The sequence below is a fragment of the Lissotriton vulgaris genome, chromosome 4_1 (genome assembly GCF_964263255.1).
Source record: "Lissotriton vulgaris chromosome 4_1, aLisVul1.2, whole genome shotgun sequence".
Taxonomy (NCBI): Eukaryota; Metazoa; Chordata; class Amphibia; order Caudata; family Salamandridae; genus Lissotriton; species Lissotriton vulgaris.
In genome coordinates this window covers 838,225,796-838,246,300 of record NC_141691.1, presented here as the reverse complement: position 1 = coordinate 838,246,300, position 20,505 = coordinate 838,225,796, and the positions used below count along the sequence as shown (strand labels likewise).

General features: G+C 43.0%; 1 protein-coding gene across 1 annotated transcript in view; it reads left to right on the top strand.

Moving 5' to 3' along the window:
- The window catches only part of LOC147722654 (uncharacterized), a 532,792-nt gene that overhangs the window by 284,115 nt on the left and 228,172 nt on the right, over positions 1 to 20,505 (top strand). Inside the window, 1 exon segment of the mRNA XM_086967342.1 lies at positions 1,077 to 1,081. Within this exon segment, the coding sequence (XP_086823468.1) occupies positions 1,077 to 1,081 (5 nt within the window).

The following is a 20,505-nucleotide window of genomic DNA, read 5'->3' as shown; positions in this document are numbered from 1 at the left end:
AAAAGCTAGCAGACAAGCTCTAGAATACCTTCTGTGACGTGCAAGGGCCCTTAAAATATGAGTTAGAGCCTAATCTGGAATGCTTGTCAAAATCTGTCAATCTGCCTTCCGTCACTACTACTCTTCAAATGGGTGGCTCTGGCTCAATATGTGCTCAAGCTGAAACATATTTGGTTCCTTGACTATGTCATGTTGAGTGCCTGACTCGGTAACAGCTTACAGTCATTGCAGACCCTATTCTATCTGTCTCTCTTCTGAACCCTACTCTTCTTAAGTTTTACATGAAGACTGCATTTTTGCAACCTCTGGTGGTGGTTTGCATTTACATTGGTTCCCTGACCAATGGCTGGTTCTAGACAGAATGGAAAATGGCACTAATTGTCCCTCAGATGAAGAAACCTAAAGGGCATCAGACTATTCTTAGCAAATTCTGACCTATTTCTCTCCTTCCTTTTGCTATAAAAATCTTGGAAAAGCATGTTAACTCTCTGCTCTTGGATATCCTGGAACAACATCACATTCCTGAGATAACATAATTGAGATATCATCTGGAACTTAGTACTGAAACCTCACTAATGTTGCTTTTCGATGACCTGCGATTATCTGCAGACAAGGCATATCATGTTGCCTTAGTTCTTCTTGATATGCATGCCGCTATCGACACGGTGCCCTGTTCCATCCTAACTATGGCCGGATTTGGTTAAAGTTCTATTTAGAGGATAGACATTAGACGGCCTATCGCCCTCTATTTGTGTTAGCCTTTAGTGCTCTGGGTCAAGGTGAATGACAATTCTCTGCTCTAAGCCCAACCCAGTATTTCCATCCATCTGCTGGGCCCTTATTGCATGACCACTGTATCTTCATGGTTGTGCCTCAATGCCCTGAAGCTCAACACTGACAAGACAGAAGTCCTCTGGATCTCCCATACCTCTCTGACCAGACATTTTACACTCTTGTTCCGACCTCCATCTTGGGGCCTGATTACGATGTTGGGTAGACCACCACCAGGCGGTCCACCCGACATCTAGGGCAGTGGTCTGAGCCTAATCTCTATAATGAAGACAGTGCCTGTGGAGGCACTGTCGTAGGGATTAGAATGTCAGTTTCCAACAGCCTTTTCATGGTGGTCCCACCGCCATGAAAGGCTGTCAGAAATGGATTTTTATGCCCCTAGTGGGGCCACCATTCCCTGTAGGCCCCTTTGAAGTGACCTGGGGGGCACATGTGGTGCCCCTAAACATCCATGCACCATGTGCCAGGCACCACATGGTGCCTGGCACATGGTGCATAGATGTTAAAAAGTATCCCTTTTTCTACTGCAGCTTCTGCTGTGGCCCTTTTCTGGGCCACAGCACAAGCTGTGATAGAAAGAGAGATGTTTATGACCACTTGAATGGCGGTCGTATCATAATTCGGCTATCGTAATGAGGCCCTTGGTCTCGATGCAGCATGATTATAAAAGTCACAAACCGTGACACATTTGCAAACTGAAAGATGGAAAGTTAGTAGGAGCACCAAAAAAGGCTTGCTTTAAAATGTGAGATGAAGAAAACATATACACAAGATAATGTTAAAACATATAAACAAATTGCACTAATAAATTTCTAATGCACACGTTGCTTATTAATGTATATTGATGAATGCAATGTGAAGTGGCCTAGACATACAAAAGCTTTTTGTCGGGAATTTACTTGTTAGAAAAGTTGGTGCAAAACTTGTAGAACTGAATTACAAGTTTGACATTTTACACAGTAATACTAGAGCTTCTGTAGTTTATAAACAAAAAAAGATTTTTATAGTACGAGTTTAGATTAATCTGCACTTATATGAACATTGTAAAATGTTGTGCCAATAGGCTATTTCTAACATTAGCTATTTTCATGTAATAGTGATTTGTGAAAGTTCTAAAAAGTATTTATATGAATTGAGTTGATATCACTGTATGTAATACTGGTTTAAAGCTCTTTTCATTTAAATGTATGATACTAACTTAAAGGTCTTTTCAAAATGGTTTTATCTAGTGTTGACCCTTCCCCTGATTAAGTACAATGGTCATTTTCCATTAGGGAAAATGGTGCTTTATTTGTCCTGTACATGTGTATACCCCTACATTCCTGAATGTTTCTTCAACCTTCAAATTGAAATACTCCTGCTGGAACAGAATTTCAGCTATTGCTGTAAGTTGCAACTTTGTATTTCTTTCCACTAATGTTAGGTCTATGAGGACTTTCAAATCTCTCATTCTCAAGGCTAGCATGGGAAAGCATCTTGATATTTCAAATATTTCTGGTGACATGATGCGAATATGGACATGTGATGACCTTCCGATGATGGGGAGATGTTACCTCATTGGAACGATCTTAAAAATCTTATAAAAGAAGAAATTCCAAAGGAGGGGCACCAGACGTCCTTCTATTATCTTCCCTGTGCGGGAGGATGTATTGTGTAAATGTATTTGAGCTTATATAGCGCACAGCTACCCACAAAGGGTTTCCCGGCGCTTGCTTAGGGAACCCGTCCTGGTATTCCCTTGTGAGATAACCCCGGCAGGGTATCCACAAGGTGAAAGCCAGGCATCCTGCCGCGAGGGGCCGTTGTGGAGATTAAGGAAGCTATTGCCCAGAGTCGCAGAGTGTGAACCCGTGAGTTGAGGAGGCACCGGAGCGAGAATTATCGACTCCGTGGAATTTTTGAGCCCAAGACCCGCCGAGGCGGGGAATTAAACCCTGGTCCAGGGCCGATCTCAGCTTCCGGGTCTGCCGCCTCTAACCCCTGAGCCACACTTCTCCACGATGGATGCTATGCTGATCGATTTTTTATCTATCCTTTGCTTTTGAACTGCCTCACTGAAGCTACAATTGGTAGCTGATGGACTAAACCTTCTTTTCCGAACCATTACCATATTTTTTATTGTTTATTTTTGGATTTTTGCTAATAGATTCTCCCTTAATGGACTTTAATTTTGAACCCTTTCCCACCTTCGTAGGACTTGAGCTGTTAGATAATTAACTATCCTTCTACCCTAATGGTGGTAGGACTCTGTAACTCTGTGGTTAAATCTTATTATAACCATCCAAAGACATTCTGCTTAAATGTATGGTATATTAAAAGGAAGCTGTGATACACCTTATCTGAACTTCTAGCTAAAAAAATACTCATGGCAGTGAATTTTGAATCTTTAATACAATGACCAAATTAATCAATTATCTCTCTGAGTTTATTATTGAGTACTGTTGATTCTTCAATTCAAACTGTGCTGTTTCCTAATTACTTAATGTGTTGTAGGGAGAATCATCGAGCTCTGACAGAACGTCAGGTATTACTTCTGTTGATTTGAATTGCAGTTGCCGAGCTTTTAATCTGAATAATCCTAACTCGACTTAACTTCTTTAGGAGGTTGGGTCTACCTGTTGCTATTCTTTATTTCTGCATAGCATGGTTTTGAGTAAGCACGGGCAAATTTTGCAAATCTGGCGTTCGCGAATTTGCGTATTTGCAAACTCGCATTTCGCAAAATCCGCGAATTCTCCTGAATTTGCGGATTTTTTTGTTTTTATAGTGTTCGCAAGGGTTTCTGCCAGTTCGCGAGAATTTTGTACCAGTTTGCAATTGCGAACTTACTTGTCGGCACGCAACGGTCGCGACTATGTTGTTTCTACGTCTGGTTCATCATCACATGTTCACAGCACCCTCTGTTTCAACACTGCCACCCTCTGTTTCACCCATGCCACCCTCTGGTTCATCAATGCCACCCTCTGGTTCATCATCATCACTGTAGATTATGGGGGTAAAAAGCAATCACACCTGCCCTGCTTCAACTGACATGAATTAATTTGGGGTTGATTTATTAATGTGTCACTGTTTTAAAATTCCAGTCTGGCACCTACTTCCTTATCTGTATTTCCAGGACCTTTGTGGCCTACTTGTAGCTATTCTATGATCCGGCTGTGAGGGTCAGAGCAGGGTCATACAATTGTTGCAACTAGCAACTGAACTCTGGAGGGGCCCCAGTCAGGAAGCACTACAGGTAACGGTTACTAATGATGAATTTGAACTTTTGCACCTGCTGAGTGCTTTCAGTTTAGCAAAACTCGTTTTTCTGCAGAACAGCAAATGTAATGCCCCAAACAAACTTGCTTGTGAAAGTTGATTTCTGATCCAAAAGTGATCCAAAGAAAGTCAAAAGGCCTCAAATCCAAAAAAGGGCAGCCAAATGTCAACCTGAGGAGTTATTCTGATAAAAATCATCATTTTCAGAAGGTCTATGCTGCTTGCTAGTCGATTTCTTGAGCAGAATTGCAAATTTTGTAATTTCGCGAGTGCGAGATTGTTGCTGTCCGTCGCACCTACATGTTCGCAATTGCGAACTTACGCCGCACGCTGCAAAATTGTATCACAAAGAAAAAAAATCCGCTTCGTGCGAATCTGCTGATTTTTGGTAAATTCGCGAGCGTTCGCGGATCGCGAATTTACCGAAAATCCGCACGTTCCGCTCGCGGATTTTGCGGATTTTCGGTAAATTCGCGATCCGCGAACGCTCGCGAATTTACAGAAAATCCGCAAAATCCGCGACCGGAACGGATTTTCCGCCCATGCTTAGTTTTGAGAGTGGTGTATCTAAATCTGACTTCGAATTTGTGAGTTGGCTGTCAATTAATGGTCCTCACTGCACAGCTAACGTGGAGTTTGGTCACCCTAATTTCCACCTCTCCTATCGGCGGAGAAAGATTCATCAGAGCATCATTGCCTCTGTGATAAAATGAGGTGCTGTACACTCTCTAATAGTAAAGGTCCCAGTACAGTTAGAGTAGTATGGAAAATAAGCGTGTAATAAATATTTTTCATACACTATACGCTGCAACAGTCTGATTCCTCTAACCCGGGAAAATTCGTAAAAAATCTTGGCTTCAAACTTGATGAGAACCTGACCTTGGAAAGACATGCTAATCATATCACATCCTCCTATTTTCTTTTGCTGAGGGTGTTAAGAAAAACTGTTCCACTTCTCCCCCTCAAGCCTGCTGGATAATGGTCCAGGCAACTATTCTCAGTCACCTCAATTATTGCAATTCTTTTTTTTCTGTATGCACTGCAGGGCTTGGTAAATAAGATCCAGCACATTTGAAATGCTGCTCTAGGCCTGGCTCCCTGATGCAAAAAGGATCACCTTTAAGTCTCTCTGCCTTGTCCACAGAGCCATACATAACTCCAGACCACTCCATCTGAAAAAAATGTAACATAACACCTACATCCCAAATCAGTCTCTGCACTCACAAGATGCTTTTCTTCCTATCAGTCCCCAGAGTCCATCGACTCTGCACAGGCGGCAGGGCTTTCTCTGTGGTGGTGGCGAAATTGTGGAATGGTCTTGGTATCATATTGCAGAAAATAATACTGTATTTGCACGTCAGAAAAGCTTTGAAAACTTGGCTATATAGACTATAATGTGATACCTATAGATTGAAGGAGGGCTATGGTATAGGTGTGGCTATGGCTTCCTTTATGCCATTTGTCTAGGTATAGGGACCGGGAATGTTTTCTGATCTCTGTATATTCCTATGATTGTTGTCTTGGGACAGTTCAGCTATTTATTCTTTGTTCATTTTAATTGGTGAAATTCCTGGGTAGCGTTTGGAGTAAGTCTTTCAGTGTCAGGCAGGCGCGATCGGTGCAGGTAAGAGCGGTGTGGTGGGGGGGGGCGGGGCGGGTGGGAAGTCCACAGATGACGGAAAAGGGAAAATAAAAGAATCCACTTACCTTGTGCTCTCTGCATTGTCGAGTCAGTAATGCAATGAGCACAAGCTAAGTGGTTTTCTTTTTTTAAATGTTATTTACCCTATTCTGTTGTCTGTCGACTTCCCCTCCTTAGCCTGGCCCGGCCCGCCTCACCGCTCTTTCCTGCACTGGCCGTGCCTGGTACCAGGACACTTTTTGGGTATTTGTACACTTATAAACTCTTAACATTAAATAACATTGATTTATTTTGACCTGCACATATTGGATATCTAAATTGTTTCTTGGGGCTTGAAGAAGGTACATTAATGAGGAACATGTAGAGGTTCTGATTTTGAATGAGAAGGTTTTAAGTATTATCTGATGGTCAGGAGATTAGGGAATGTGTAGACCAGAATAACATGTTGTTCAAGAAGCAAAAGCCAGACACTGAGGAGTGCCTCTCTCCGCTAGTCTTGCAGTTTGTGTTTTTAGATCTCTAAGATATTGAGGTGGTTTTAACAGAGGTTTCTTGAGGTTATCTAGCCTTTGATTTTGTTCCATATATTTGCTGCTACAGAGCATTCAAGGTGTGAGTCGGTCTTACAGTGGTATCAGTGGAGGTTTCTGCTGTTCTGGGTAAAGTTTTGGTTTATGCCGAATTTTGTGCAGTGGCATCTGCTGACATGATTTTTTAAGTGTGTACTCAATGGACCACAGCAGATAAAATTGGTGGAGCCACCAACAGGCGATCATGAACATTCTGCATATTTGTAAGACCTTTCCACTTCCACAAACCATACTCCCATTCTGCTTAAAAAGTTTAAATTGCTTGCATGTGTAATGTTTTTTAGCTAATGCTTTATTGAAGATATTGTGTGAAAAGAACTATTGTTACACATTGCAATTAGTGAATTTATTAAATATACATTTGATTATGGTTATTGTTGACTTTTTATCAAAACCAGTAGGTTTGCTTTATCTCTGCTGATGTACTGACCCCCTGATAAAGCCAATAGGCCTGCTGCTATTTATATTTTTGTATTCTGACCCTTTGGCAAAGCCAGCAAGTCTGCCTCAATTAAAATGATCAGACCCAACGACTAAACAAACTGGCTTGAAAAGCCTTTCCCCAACCCCTCACCCTTCACCGCCTTTGGCCAAGCAAGGTGAGGAGGTGGGAGCCATTGGGCATTGGGTGCAGGGCCTGGCAACAGGCCAAGCCTAGCACCCAGCCCACGCCACACACAACCTGCGGCGGTACACAGCGGTGGGTTAACTGGCAGTGGGGGGCGGACCGCAGGGCCTGGCCTGTACGCGCTGTGCACGGCCATTGGCTGTGCACAGTGGGGGTGGTCGGTGGTCCATGGGGAGTTGACCTGTGGCTAGGCCCAGCACCCAACCCCATGCCGTGCACAGTGATGGACATCTTTCTTCACATTAAGGAAAACCATCAAAAATCAGTGAAAAATAAAAAGGTTAAAGCCATGTTACAGTTAGGAATTGTAATAATATCTTCCTTTACATAAAAAAACTTTGAAATTTACTGAGAAACCCAAAGGTTAAAGGGACGTTATAGCTAGGTGAAAATGTTAGTTACCACTGAAATTCACATGTTATAGTTGTTATAGTTATAGTTGTTGTGATTTATTGTATGATGTGGTTCTGTAACCTCACTAGTGTAATAAATTCACTACCTATACTGGGTCCATTCAAGATTCGTTTGAAAACACCATAGCTAAATCCTTGGTAGCTGTGGCCCTGGGTAGTCAGGCTTTATCAAAGGAACAAGTGTAAAACAGTAGGAAGTACCAAAACAGTTGAATAAAAAAGAAACAAGACTCAGTAAAAATCTAACACCAATTTATAAAACTAGGTTGTATTTTTATCATTAAATAGAAACCTCAATGGCAAAAATCCACCAGTGGGTTTCAGAGATATGAATTTTCAAATGAACAATAAATCAATGGTTTTCCACTTAGCACACAAAATCATTGTAATGGACCGCTCTAGTGGTTAATTATGCAAAACCTTAATAAAGTTGTAAGCCTCAATAGTCGAACCGCCATGGACTTTATTGGTACTGATGCAAGGGATTGAGGATGCCACCCATCGGTCCATGAACATGGTGGGGTAACTTTGGCCTTAAGGGTCGATATCCCTCGAAGTCCAGTTGAATTCCAGCCAGAAAACATTTGGTTTGGTCTCTGGGTAACTCCAAAATCAACAGCTACCTTTAACTGGCAATAACTTCCATTCTGGATGTCCAATCTGCACTAAGGCGACTCTCTCAGGTCCAGCAGATTCGGATGCAACTTTTGAGGGTTGAGACTTAGTCTTCCAGGCTGCAATTTGACTGTCAGCGATGATCAAGCATTAGTTGCTACTAACTCACCCTGGCAGGGTACTTCAGCTTTTGTGGCCCTGTAATTGTAACAGGAAGTCAGCCAACTGACTCTTGGAGTCACTTCTTCTGTTAGAGGCTCCGGGGGTGACTTTTCCTCCAGAAGGGCACTACAGGCACAGTCCTCTCTTTGTTAGCCCAAGGAGCAGCAGGTACGGTCCAGTCTTTCATTCAGTCTCTCTTTGCTGTGTCCGGGGAACAGCAAGGGAGTCCTTCTTTAGTCCTCTCTTCAGTACAGATGTGGCCTGAGGTCTGGGTGCTCCTTATCTCTTGTCATGTACCGGCCTGTCTGCAAAAGCAACAGAACAGGCCTTCATATGCGTGACTACCATTTGCCTATCAAAGGAGTCTTCTCCTTTTAAACTCACCTTTTGCACTTACACCCTGTTTGGCTTTCCTGCCAGGAGTATGCCACACCTCCTGCCTTAGCAAGTTCTTTATGTTTCTTCCTGAGAGTCATTTGCAATTCTATCACAGGACCAGAGGCTTCAGATTGTGCTTTCTCTTTCTTTACTGCAAATAAAACAGAAGCCAATAGGAAAAATTGTAACATATTGATAAAAGTGCATTCCCAGAATGCTTAGCGTAACCATAATAACAACCATAGAGACTAGCCCTATAAATCACTATTCACACTGGAACACTTCCTCTTTCTTTGCTGCTCGCATAGAGTTAAGTGCTCGGAAACTTTCTTGCCAAAACTCTTGGCTTTGTTGTTTCATTAGCGATATTTGGATGGTTATTAATGCATTATCCTACTTTGTATGAAGCGGTCTGTTTGTACCTTTAGCGTGTTGCTGCTCTAAAATTCTGTGCCTTTTCAAACTTGCTTTTGGACAGCGCGCCGCAGCTGCGCTTAGCAGGCGCTCGGAGGGTGGCGGTTGACAGCCTAGCGCGTTCCATATCGTCCGATTTCCTTTGCCCCTTCCAGATATACAGCGTCTGTTTGAAGCAGTCAGCGGCGCCTTCCCTGGTACGGGCCCGCGTTGTTTGTTGAGCCTTACGTCGCGTAGCCCAATTGGGGTCGTTTTGGGCTCCTTTTGGGCTACCCGATGCCCAAACTCGTTCCTCCTCAATCCGCACGCGTTTTCAAAGTGCAGTTCGAAGCAGAGGCTTGTCTTCTGGTACCCTTGCTGACGCCTTGCCTGGGCTGTAGAAATAGGAAGGCCCAAAAGCAGTGTGCAGGCTTTTATAGACAAAAACAACTCTTGACGCCCGCTGGGCTCGTATAATTGGAGTACAGCTTTGCTGAGGAGCATTATTTTTAGTTCGCAGTGTTTTGCACTGCGGTTGCTCGTTCTTGACCGATTGCTTTGGGAACCCATATATATTTAATACTACTGTCTTCTATTGTGTGTTTGGCAAAGGAGGACTGGGCTTAGTTCGATGAGGATGAGTATGGATACTATGAGGAGGAGCATGGGCCCCCCCTAGAAGACAACCTTGTCAATGCCCTTGATGCATCAATGCAAGACTCCATCAACAAGGTGGTTGAGGTAGCGGTTCCTAAGACCATTGATAAGGCGCTAGCGGGCGCATTAAAATGAATTATGGCGCAATTGAAAAATTTCGCGAAATGCCATGGTATGCTTCAGCAGGATACTGCACACCCTTCCACGTCGTCTGTGGGGGCAAAACCTGCTTACTCTACAGCGCCCAGTTGGCCACATGCGTAAGCCCTTACTAAATTGCCTCCTCCTTCTACCAGAGATCACCCGTACTCAAGATCTTCTACTCCACTCCCTTCGTCATCCAAGGTGGTTACGGTTACCAATACTGGTACAGACACTAACTCCACTGGACACACTGTGTCACCTAAGAAAAATAAGGGTAAGAAGGCTTCAATCCGCCCACAAACCCCTCATGTTTACAGGGCCACGAATCCTTTCCATTTCAACCCACAAGATATAGTGCACCCTCGGTCATCCGATTCGGCCCCTCCTCCGGAGATGGCAGACTACATCTACCAAAATCTGTACCGCAGTTTTGATAGGGAGGTCAGAAACCGGCTGCGGTCAGAATGCCCTCACCCAGATGTACCTGACAAAGTCAAGGAGACGCCTGATATTGACCCCAATATGTTGGCCTTCCTGAAGAAGTTCCAGAAGGACCCCAAGAAATGCATTGATCGAGCCTGGTGAGGTTGCCAGGATAAACTGTTAGGCGCCATCGGCCCCTTGTCGAAAATCCTGGAACTGGCACTTATAGCCAAAGAGTCTGATGATCCAATCGATCCAGATATTCTTGCTGGGTGGACGCAGCATGCTATCTGCTTCTTGTGCAACGCAAATTGCGCCATCTCGTCAGACCATAGAAAATCCCTCCTAATACACATGGACACTTATTTAACGGAGCTAGCATCAGCAGAACCAGGTGCATTGGTGGATGGCTTGCTATTCAGCGTTTGTAAAAGACGTCTCCAAATACGTGGGGACCTTCACCTCCTTAGACAAGGCCCAAGCAAACAGCAAGCGGGTGTTCCACACAGGCCTTTTTGGATGGGTCGGGTGAGGCAGGGGCCGCTTGCCATGCCGCCAATACCAGCAAGGCCCTTCCAGAGGTGGTTACGGCCGGGACCGGGCCGTGGAAAATATCAGGACCCCACCAGAGGCGGAACGTTTTACCCCACAGACATTTTAGCCGCCGCCTCTTCCATTGAAGTGGTCACAGAGGGAACGCCCAACCTCAGATTACAGCAGGAAAGTCTTCTATCTCTGTCTCTATATCCTCTGGGAGGTCGGATTCTCCACTTCCTTCACAACTGGCAGGTTATTACTCAGGACTCCTGGGTCCTTCAAACAGTGCAAGGTTTACACATAGATTTCTTTCAGACTTCCCGGCAAAGGTTCCACCTACCCCTCCGTATTTTTCCCAACAAGATTAGTTTTTTATAGATCACGAAATAGACGACTTGCTGGAGAAACATGCGGTTGCCTATTTCAAGGAAGGAGAGCCTGCGGGTTTCTGCAGCAACGTCTTTCTGGTCCAGAAGAGGGGCGGCAGTTTCAGGCTGGTGCTGAACCTGATGGATTTCAATTACTTTGTACTCTACCATCACTGCAAGATGGAAGGGATACATCTTTTAACGACATCCTGAGACAAGCGGATTGGTAAGTCCATCTCGATCTCAAAGACCCATATCTGACGGTTCCTGTTTTCCCTCCCCATCACAGGTTCCTGCAGTTTCAATGGCACGGCAGGCGCTTGCAATACTTGGTCCTGCCTTTTGGTCTTTCCTCGGATCCTTGGTGCTTCACCAAGTTATTAAATCCGGTGATATCACATCGGGAGCAGGGTAGACGCTTAATAGTTTACTTCAATTACATTCTGATAATGGCTCCCTCTGTGCAACTGGCGGCTCTCCATCTACAAATAACAATGACATTGTTAGAGAATCTGGGGTTTGTCATAAAAAAAGTGAAGTCAATCCTCCTTCCAGTGCAGTCTTTGGAGTTCTTGGGGTTTGTAATCAATACCCAGACAGCCCAGCTTCAGTTGCCCAAACAAAAGCTGAAGTATTTGAAGAGAGAATTGAGGAGGACTCCAGATGCACAGTTGATGTCCTTACGAGCAATCGCACGTCTGGTGGGCCAGTTAGCCTCTTCCATACAAGCGATTTTTTCGGGACCCTTGCATTATTGAGCCCTACAGCGTCTCAAGATCAGACTCCTCCGGGACCCTTGCATTATCGAGCCCTTCAGCGTCTCAAGATCAGACATCTCCAGAAGGGCCTCTCTTATTCGGATCAGGTTCCCCTGATGGGCAAAGTCCGGGCAGAGATTCAATGGTGGTTGACACAAGTGAATGCTTGGAATGGTCGGGCAATCTTTGGATCTCGGCCGGAGCTGATCATAGAGTCTGATGTCAGCAGGTCGGGTTGGGGAGCCCGCTGCAGGAAAGTGACCACGGGGGCAGATGGTCTCTCCAGGAGTTGCACTTGCACATCAATTGTCTCGAACTCCTAGTGGGGTCATTTGCGATTTGCACACTCTCTCCCAGGAAGGTATCATGTTGTATTCTATTGAGAATGTACAATATTTCCCCTGTGCGATATATAGACAAGTTGGGGGGAACCAGGTCCCCGATGTTGGCGGAGATCGCCAAGGATTTCTGGCATTACTGTCTAGCACATCAAATCACAGTGATTGCGGAATACCTTCAGGGTCGACACATTGCAGTAGCGGACTGGCTGTCCCGTCATCTGAAATATTACAGCGATTGGAAGCTTCACCCATACCTGTTTCGTCAACATCAGTCCCTGTGAGTTCCGTTCCACATAGATCTTTTTGCCTCCAGACTGAATCATCAGCTGGAGGCCTTCTTCAGCTGGAGGCCAGATCCCCTGGTGAGAGCGACAGATGCGTTCACACAGGACTGGTCTCAGAGTCTTTACTATGCATTTCCTCCGTTTATCTTGATACCCAGTGTAGCGAATCAAATATCTTGGTAGGAGGCGGAGACTGTGTTGGTCACCCCAATTTGGAAGTCTCAGCCATGGTTTCCATCCTGCTGGAGTTGGCATGCGATCTTCTAATTCAACTCCCTTGTTTTCCATTGATGCTCCAGAACCCTCAGGGAGTGCTCCATCTGCTTGTACTGCTGGGGCAGCTATCCTTGATGGCCTGGAGGCTTTGCAACAATAGTCGTTGCCAGGAATTTCGGCGCAGGCTTCCAGCTTTATCCAACAAGCCTGGGCCCGGTCGACCAGGAAGCAATATGATTTTGCATGGAAAGCCTGGCTGGGTTGGTGTTTGGAGAAACACCTGGATCCCGTGGAAGCAAATATCTCTCAAATTGTGAATTTTCTCTCCCAGAAAGCCGCTGATGGTTTATCCTATAGATCAGTGAACAATTTCCATTCAGCCATTTCCGCAGGCCATGCACATCTGGATGGCAGACCCGTGGGTATGCATCTGGTGGTGTGTAAGCTTCTCAAAGGAATACTTATCGTGAACCCTCCTAAGGCTAAGTATACCTCTTTATGGGATGTTTCTAAAGTGTGAATTTGTTTGAAAACTGGCCTAAAAATGAATTACTGTCCCGTAAACAATTGTCATCTAAGTTAGCCATATTGCTGTGTTTATCTGCATGCCACAGGGTTTCTGATGTTAGAGTGCTGGACTTAGAGGGTAGAATTTTTTCTCCTGAAGGCGTGTCATTTGTAATTACTGCTCGCACCTAGACTTTCTCCAAATCTATTGATTACAATGCTTTTCCTTTGAATGAGAAACTTTGTGTGGTAAAATACCTCAAGGTGTATGAGGATTGTACACGGTCTCTCTGACCAGCTGATTGTTCAAGGTTATTATTTGCTTTGCAGAAACCTTTCAAGCCCTTTACTTATGCTACTATTGCCAGATGGCTTAGAAATCTAATGTCATAAGTGGGTATTTACACTGAGTTATTTGGAGCGCATTTAGTCAGAGGTGCTATGGCCTTGAAATCAGTTATGCTGGGTACCAGTACACAAGATATCCTGATAGCGGTTTATTGGTCTTTCAGTTCTACTTTCAACCAATTTTACTATAAACCTGTGGGCAATGTGTCTTCTGTTGTATTGGATAAGCATTAAATTAGCATAATCTGAAGCCTCCGGTCCTGTAATAGAATTTAAAAAAAATTGCGCCAAGAATTTTCAATTCTATTAAGGACATGGAGGCGAAGATTATCCCGCCTAAAGTGTATATTACGATTCATAATTGTTAATTGTACCCTCCCTGGATTACAGGTTTATGACAGTTATTACAAGTACAATTTTTTGTTTCAGGCGCCAAACAGAAGGGCGAATAGGCCATTGTGGTGGACCTCTGGGACGTCATTGTCTACAGCCTTCATGTTCAAGATCCACAGTTCCTGTTCTTTCAGCAATCTTGTGTGATTTGGATACTTTTATTGATCTGGTTTGGACTTATTACTGTTCAATTTGGACTCTTCTCGCTGGGCAAAGAAAGAGGAAGTGTTACGGTGTGAAGAGTGATATATACGGCTAGTCTCTATGGTTGTTATTATGGTTACACTAAGCATTCTGGGAATGCACTTTTTTCAATATGTTAAAAATGTTCCTATTGGCAGTTGTTTATTTGCAGTAAAGAAAGAGAAAGCATAATCTTCGCCCCGTGTCCTTAATAGAATTGAAAATTCTTGACGCGAATGCTAGCACATTTTTTATTCTCCCCAGGAAGGCAGCAGCTTGTGTGAATCCATAAACAGTCGCGGGAAAATTTGGGGCAACAAAGTGGCAAATTTCTACAGCTGCCATTTCTGCAAGAGTTACAGTATATTCAATTTGAGCAACAAGTCTGGTTTAATGTAACGATCCTTTCGATACCTTGAATACCATATTTAGTAGTCCAATTTAGGAATAGGCACAGCTGAGTATGTCAGCATGTAACCCTGTACTCACCAATGGGGCTACTAACCTTTTTTACAGTAAAAACAACAATGTGGGGATTTTACTGTCTGTACATGTGAAAATGCATGTCCTACTTTTCAATATACAACACCTGGCCTTAGCAGCTGTGAGGACTGCCTATATATATATATATATATATATATATTCACTGAAAAAACCATAGGTTTCAGGCCTTATATAGTTAGGAATTAGCATATAAAAAACCTTTGAAATTTACTGAAAAAACCATAGGTTTCAGGCCTTATGTAGTTAGGAATTACCATTTAAAAACCATTGAAATTGCTCCTATATAGTTAGTTGTACTAACTATATTTCACGCACCCGCAATCCACTGCTGATGATGTCACATATTACATCATTCATGACATGGTCGATGACATCACTGATGACATCTGAAATGGCATCACTGATGACATCATCGAGTTACTGTATGTTTCTGTAAAGTTTAAATATATTTTACATATTGAAAAATAAGTGGATGTATAAGTGTCTGGATGAAGGATTTAGTAGGTGCATGACTGACTGTATGAGTGAGTGATTAATTTACTGAATGCATGGGTTAGTGACTAAACTCTCTGAATATGTGCATCAGAATGTCTGTTGTTGTGTAAGCTGCTGCATGTGTTGATCAGTAGCTATATGAGTGGCTATATGGGTTATTGATTGGTTGCCCAAGTATTTGTATGGGAGACTGAGTGTGTGTGTCGGTGGCTTGGAGGTGTGTGACTCTGTGCATAGATGTGTGAGCAGTTGATTCACTAGGTGTATGGGTTCAAGAGTGCATGTGGAAACAGGTGTATGGGCGGTTGACTGTGTGCATGTGTGTGTTGGTGAGTGAATGGATATCTCAGTGCTACATGTCCAAGTAAGTACATATGTAAAACACAGTGCATGTGAGAGTTGGCATATATAAATGACTATACATGAGAGCCAGTGATTGTGCAAGTGGCTGTATGGTACATTGTGCACTTGTATCAGTGATTGTATAAGAGAGTAAGTATGTGTTAGCATATGTTTGAATAAGTAAGGTGTTGTGTGTATAACTGTATAGTTGAGGAAATGGAAGTGTGATTGATTCTTTGCATGACTGACTAGGTGTGTGAGTAACTCCATGGATGAGTGGCAGTGTGTGAGTGTCTGTATAGGGGTATGAGTGCATATGTTAGTGTTGTATTGATGAGTGACTGTATGTATGAGTGATTCTATGGGTGAATAAGTGGATGTGTGTGTAAACCTAGCAATCAATGAGTGCGTATGTAGTAACTGGTATTGGTGTGTCAATGGTTTCAAGAATGGTAGTCTGGATTTAACACTGGGTGTATCAAAGGTTATATTAGAGTGTAAGGAGGTGCATCATATTATCACATGAATTATGTCATCAGTGATGTCATCAGTGATGTCACTGATCATGTCATGAATGATGTAATATGTGACATCATCAGCAGTGGATTGCGGATGCGCGAAATATAGTTAGTACAACTAACTATATAGGAGCAATTTCAATGGTTTTTTTAAATGCTAATTCCTAACTATATAAGGCCTGAAACCTATGGTTTTTTCAGTGAATTTCAAAGGTTTTTTATATGCTAATTCCTAACTATATAAGGCCTGAAACCTATGGTTTTTTCAGTGAATTTGCAAGGTTTTTTAAAAGCTAATTCTATTAGCGGATAACGTTTAAATATGTTAATATCCTTGTGCGACCACCTGAGCAGCCCTAGGTGGTCAGGGTGTTTCTACCCTGCCCCCTTTTTGCATTCTAAACGTTTGTTTTTCTGCTTCTTTTGTGCCTCAGTCTACCTAGCACAAGATGAATGCCAACACTTCCTGGTTAGAAGTGTTGACAGCCAATGAGCATGCTGCTTTCCTGTGAAAGGCATGCTGATTGGCTGCCACTGTCTGTCACACTCCAAACCAGGAAGTGTTGGCAGCCATCTTGTGCCTCGGTAGAACCAAGGCACAAGAAAGCAGTGAAACAAAGGTGCACAACACGCAAAGGGGGCAGGATAGAAGCACCCTGACCCCCTAGGCCTGCTCAGGGGGTCCCACAAGGCCCCCCTAGGCCCCAAAAAATATTTTTTTCCCCAGAAAATCGTGGGGGTACGTGCACCGTAAGCTTACAGTAAGCTTACTGTAAGCTTACTGTACTCTGTACGGTGCGCGTACCCCCGCGATGTTTTGAATTTTTTTTTAAATTATTTTTGGGCCTGGGGGGGCCTTGTGGGACCCCCTGAGCAGGCCTAGCGGGTCAGGGTGCTTCTACCCTGCCCCCTTTTTGAGTTCTACACGTTTGTTTTTCTGCTTTCCGGTGCCTCAGTCTATAGAGGCACAAGATGGCTGCCAACAATTTCTGTTTTGGAATGTTGACAGACAGTGGCAGCCAATCAGCATGCAGCTCATACTCGGAAAGGTACAGAGTACGGTAAGCTTACGTGCACTTACGGTGTTCCACATATAGATATATAATTTGGGAAAATTCTATTTTCCCAACAACTACTGGAGCGATTTTCACCAAATATAAAAAAGGCACTACTGCATACCAGTCCCTACCATTTTGCCAAGTTTGGTGTAATTCCATTCAGCCGTTCGGGCTGCAGCCGTGTCTAAAGGTCCTATGGAAAATTGCATTGGGCTACATTTCACATTAAATTTTTTTCAAAAACTACTGGAGGGATTTACACCAAACATACAAAAGGCACTGCTGCATACGAGTCCCTACCATTTTGCCAAATCTGGTGTAATTCCGTTCAGCCGTTCGAGCTGTAGCCTTGTCAGAATGTCCCTATTGAAATTAACATGGGGAAAACATGTTTTGGGACCCCCCTTTTTTCTCGGCCCCCTCTTGATAAACCCCCCCGAAACTTTCAGGGAAGGAGCAGAGCGCAGCGAGGAAAGTTTAAGGAAACTTACAGGCAGATCCCTCAATCGGCGCCAAAGTTATTCCCTATAGAATGTTCGGAATTTCCTATGGTAACTAGGTCCTAACTATATATACCTACTGGCGACCGCCAGTAGGTAATATATATATATACAAATGAAGTTTGGGATTTGCCATTACTTTGAATGGCAAAGTGGAGTTAGCAGTTTAAAACTGCTCTATCAGTCGGCAGTGGCAGGCTAAGAGACATGCTTTACTTTGTTATACTTGTTGTGGCACAATAAGTGCTGCAGTCCAAGACAATTTAACTTACAGATCCTGTGTAACCCAGTTCCATATACTGGGAATTTATAAGCAGGGCCACTGGAATTATGGGACAGAACAGCTCCATATTATGTGGCAGGGTTGGGTAAATTATGTGGAAAGAAAAGGCAAATTATTTGGCACATTGCTTGATGGTATTACTTTGTTATTTTGTAATTTTATACATGGTAATACTGTCTGGGCAAATATTTCACTTAATTAGAACCAGTTTAACAACTAATTGCATAAATAAGCAACTGAAAGATGACCAGTAAACCTTTGCGAAGGGTCTTCGAATGTGTGCCAACACACATCACCACGTTTTAGTAACTTTTGATCTGTTTAAGCTTGAAGCACAAAACAATTTGTGTTAAAAACAGATTATGCAACAGATGATGGATTATGTGGGAAATCCTCAATTATGCTGAAAAAGCAGGGGCCGCAGAATCATACAATTCCAGTGGCCCTGCTTATAAGTAAGTTAACCTATGCCAGTTGGGTAGAAGCCAATCAAGTATACACTTTTAAGGGTCAGAGCACATGCACCGAGGCTTGTACCGCATGGTCTAATGCATTACAGAGTCATTACACCAGTACCAAATCGTTAAAAAATTGGCCCTAAAGTGGGGGTAAACCCATAAAAAGTTATTTTCTCACATTAGTTATCTCAAGTAGTTATAACTTGTGATCTAAAGTAACTATCACTCTCACCCTTGCCATGTACTTGTAATTACCTCACATATTACATCTCTCAATACATGTACTATGATATCATTGATAACATCACAGCAACATCTGAAATGACATCATTGATAACAACACTGTGAATACCGGGGGTGCAATCTTGAATTCTGATGACAGGGTGAGCAGTTTCATATTCTTGAGGAGGTTGAGTTGTAGAAATGCACTGCATGTGAATGAACCGATGTGTATTTGCATGTTGAGGTTTATATCCAGGGTAATCTCAAGTGATTTTGTTGATTCAGTGGTGACAGGTTTACAATTGAAGGCACCTACGTTGTTGATACATTCTTGAGTGTCAGGGAGCTGTGGGGTGATGAGATAAGTATGAATTCTGTTTTCATGGAATTTGCTTGAGGTGACAGCAGGTTTAGGGTTTTACTAGAGTATTGTTGTGTTGGAAAAATATCCCCTAGGGAGGATATCTTTAAGTGTAGGTAAGTGTCATCAGCATACATGTGATGGGCAAGGCTTGCTTGTTGGAGGATCTCCATCAGGAGTTCCATATAGAGGTTGAAGAGTGTGATGGAGATAGTGGATCCTTGAGGGACTCCAAGTCTAACAGTGAATACATTTGTTAGTGAGCCACCTAATTTGATTCTTTGTGAGCAATTTTGTTGAAAAGAACTGCACCATTTGAGTATGTTTCCTGACAGCTCCAGTCTGCGTTCTAGTAACTCTAAAAGAATACTGGGCCCGATTCACACAAGTAAACTGAGAAAAATCTTAACTTTATGACTTTCGGTATTCACAAAAGGCATTTAGGGAGAAGTAAAGATAGGATTCCTAACTTTACTACTACTAAATGCTTTTTGTGAATACCGAAAGTCGTAAAGTTAGGATTTTGTCTCAGTTTAGGAGTAGTAAAGTTAGGAATCCTAACTTTACTATTCCTAAATGCCTTTTGTGAATATCGAAAGTCGTAAAGTTAGGATTTTTCTGATATTAAATTTGTGAATCGGGCCCACTGTTATTGACTGTGACGAATTCTGAGAAAAGATCGAGGAGGATGAGTAGGCAGGAGCAATGCTCATCCAGGATTTTCAGTGCATCACCCATGATATGCAGGATGGCCCTTTCTGCGATTTGTCCTGGTCTAAGTCCAGATTGAAGCCTATTAAGAAAGTTGAACTGTTCGATTTGCTGACAGAGTTGTTTTTGTACACATTTTTCCAACAGTTTCTCTAGAAAGGGAATGTTTGACATCAGGTAAAAACTATTTAGATCTGTCAGGAAAGTTCCTGTTTTTTTCAGGTGAGGTGTCACTTGCCCAAAATTCAAGAATTCAGGGCTTATGCCTTGGGTTAGTAATAAGTTTACAGTACTCGCCCAGAAGGGGAAGAAAAGTTGACTGAGACCCTATATGATTGCAGACGAGATTGGGTGGTTGAAATGTGAAGTAGGTTTAATTGACGCTATGATCCTGTGTATCTCCTCTTTATTGAGAGTTTTTAATTCACACCACATTGCTTCATTTTTGGTCTTAGTGGGATGGTCGAAACATTGAGCCTTCTTAATGATTGAATTTTTCTTTTGGAGGGGTGTATGTCCAGTTTCAAATCCTGAATGACACTAGTGATTAAGCTTTCATTATTTTCTCTTCTAAAAAGGTTGAGAATGCTTTACAGTTGTCTGTCGAGGTATTTCTAATGACAGTGGAATTATCAGTCCTGATTTCTTGTTTCAAGTTGGGATCTTAAGAATGATGCTTTTGCACTCCCAATGCAAAAAAGAACAATTGATGGACAGAATGCAGAACAATGTCGTACATTCACCCCAGTACAGAGATTTGGGCCTAAATCGATTGTTGTTTTTGCATACCATGCCATTCCAGTTTAGACCCAGCCATATGCAAATCAGTCTTAACCCAGCGCCCAATGGGAACAGTTAGCCCGAACTGCCAGGCCAGGTTCTCCCTGGACTGGAAACAAGCATCCTAGGACCAGTTGTGGGCTTTCAGCTCTCATCAGCCAGGATAGCTTGACTCCATTGGCATGGAGAGCAAGGGACCCACGTCTGGGCATACCCGTCCCACTTGGGGTGAAAAATACAAAA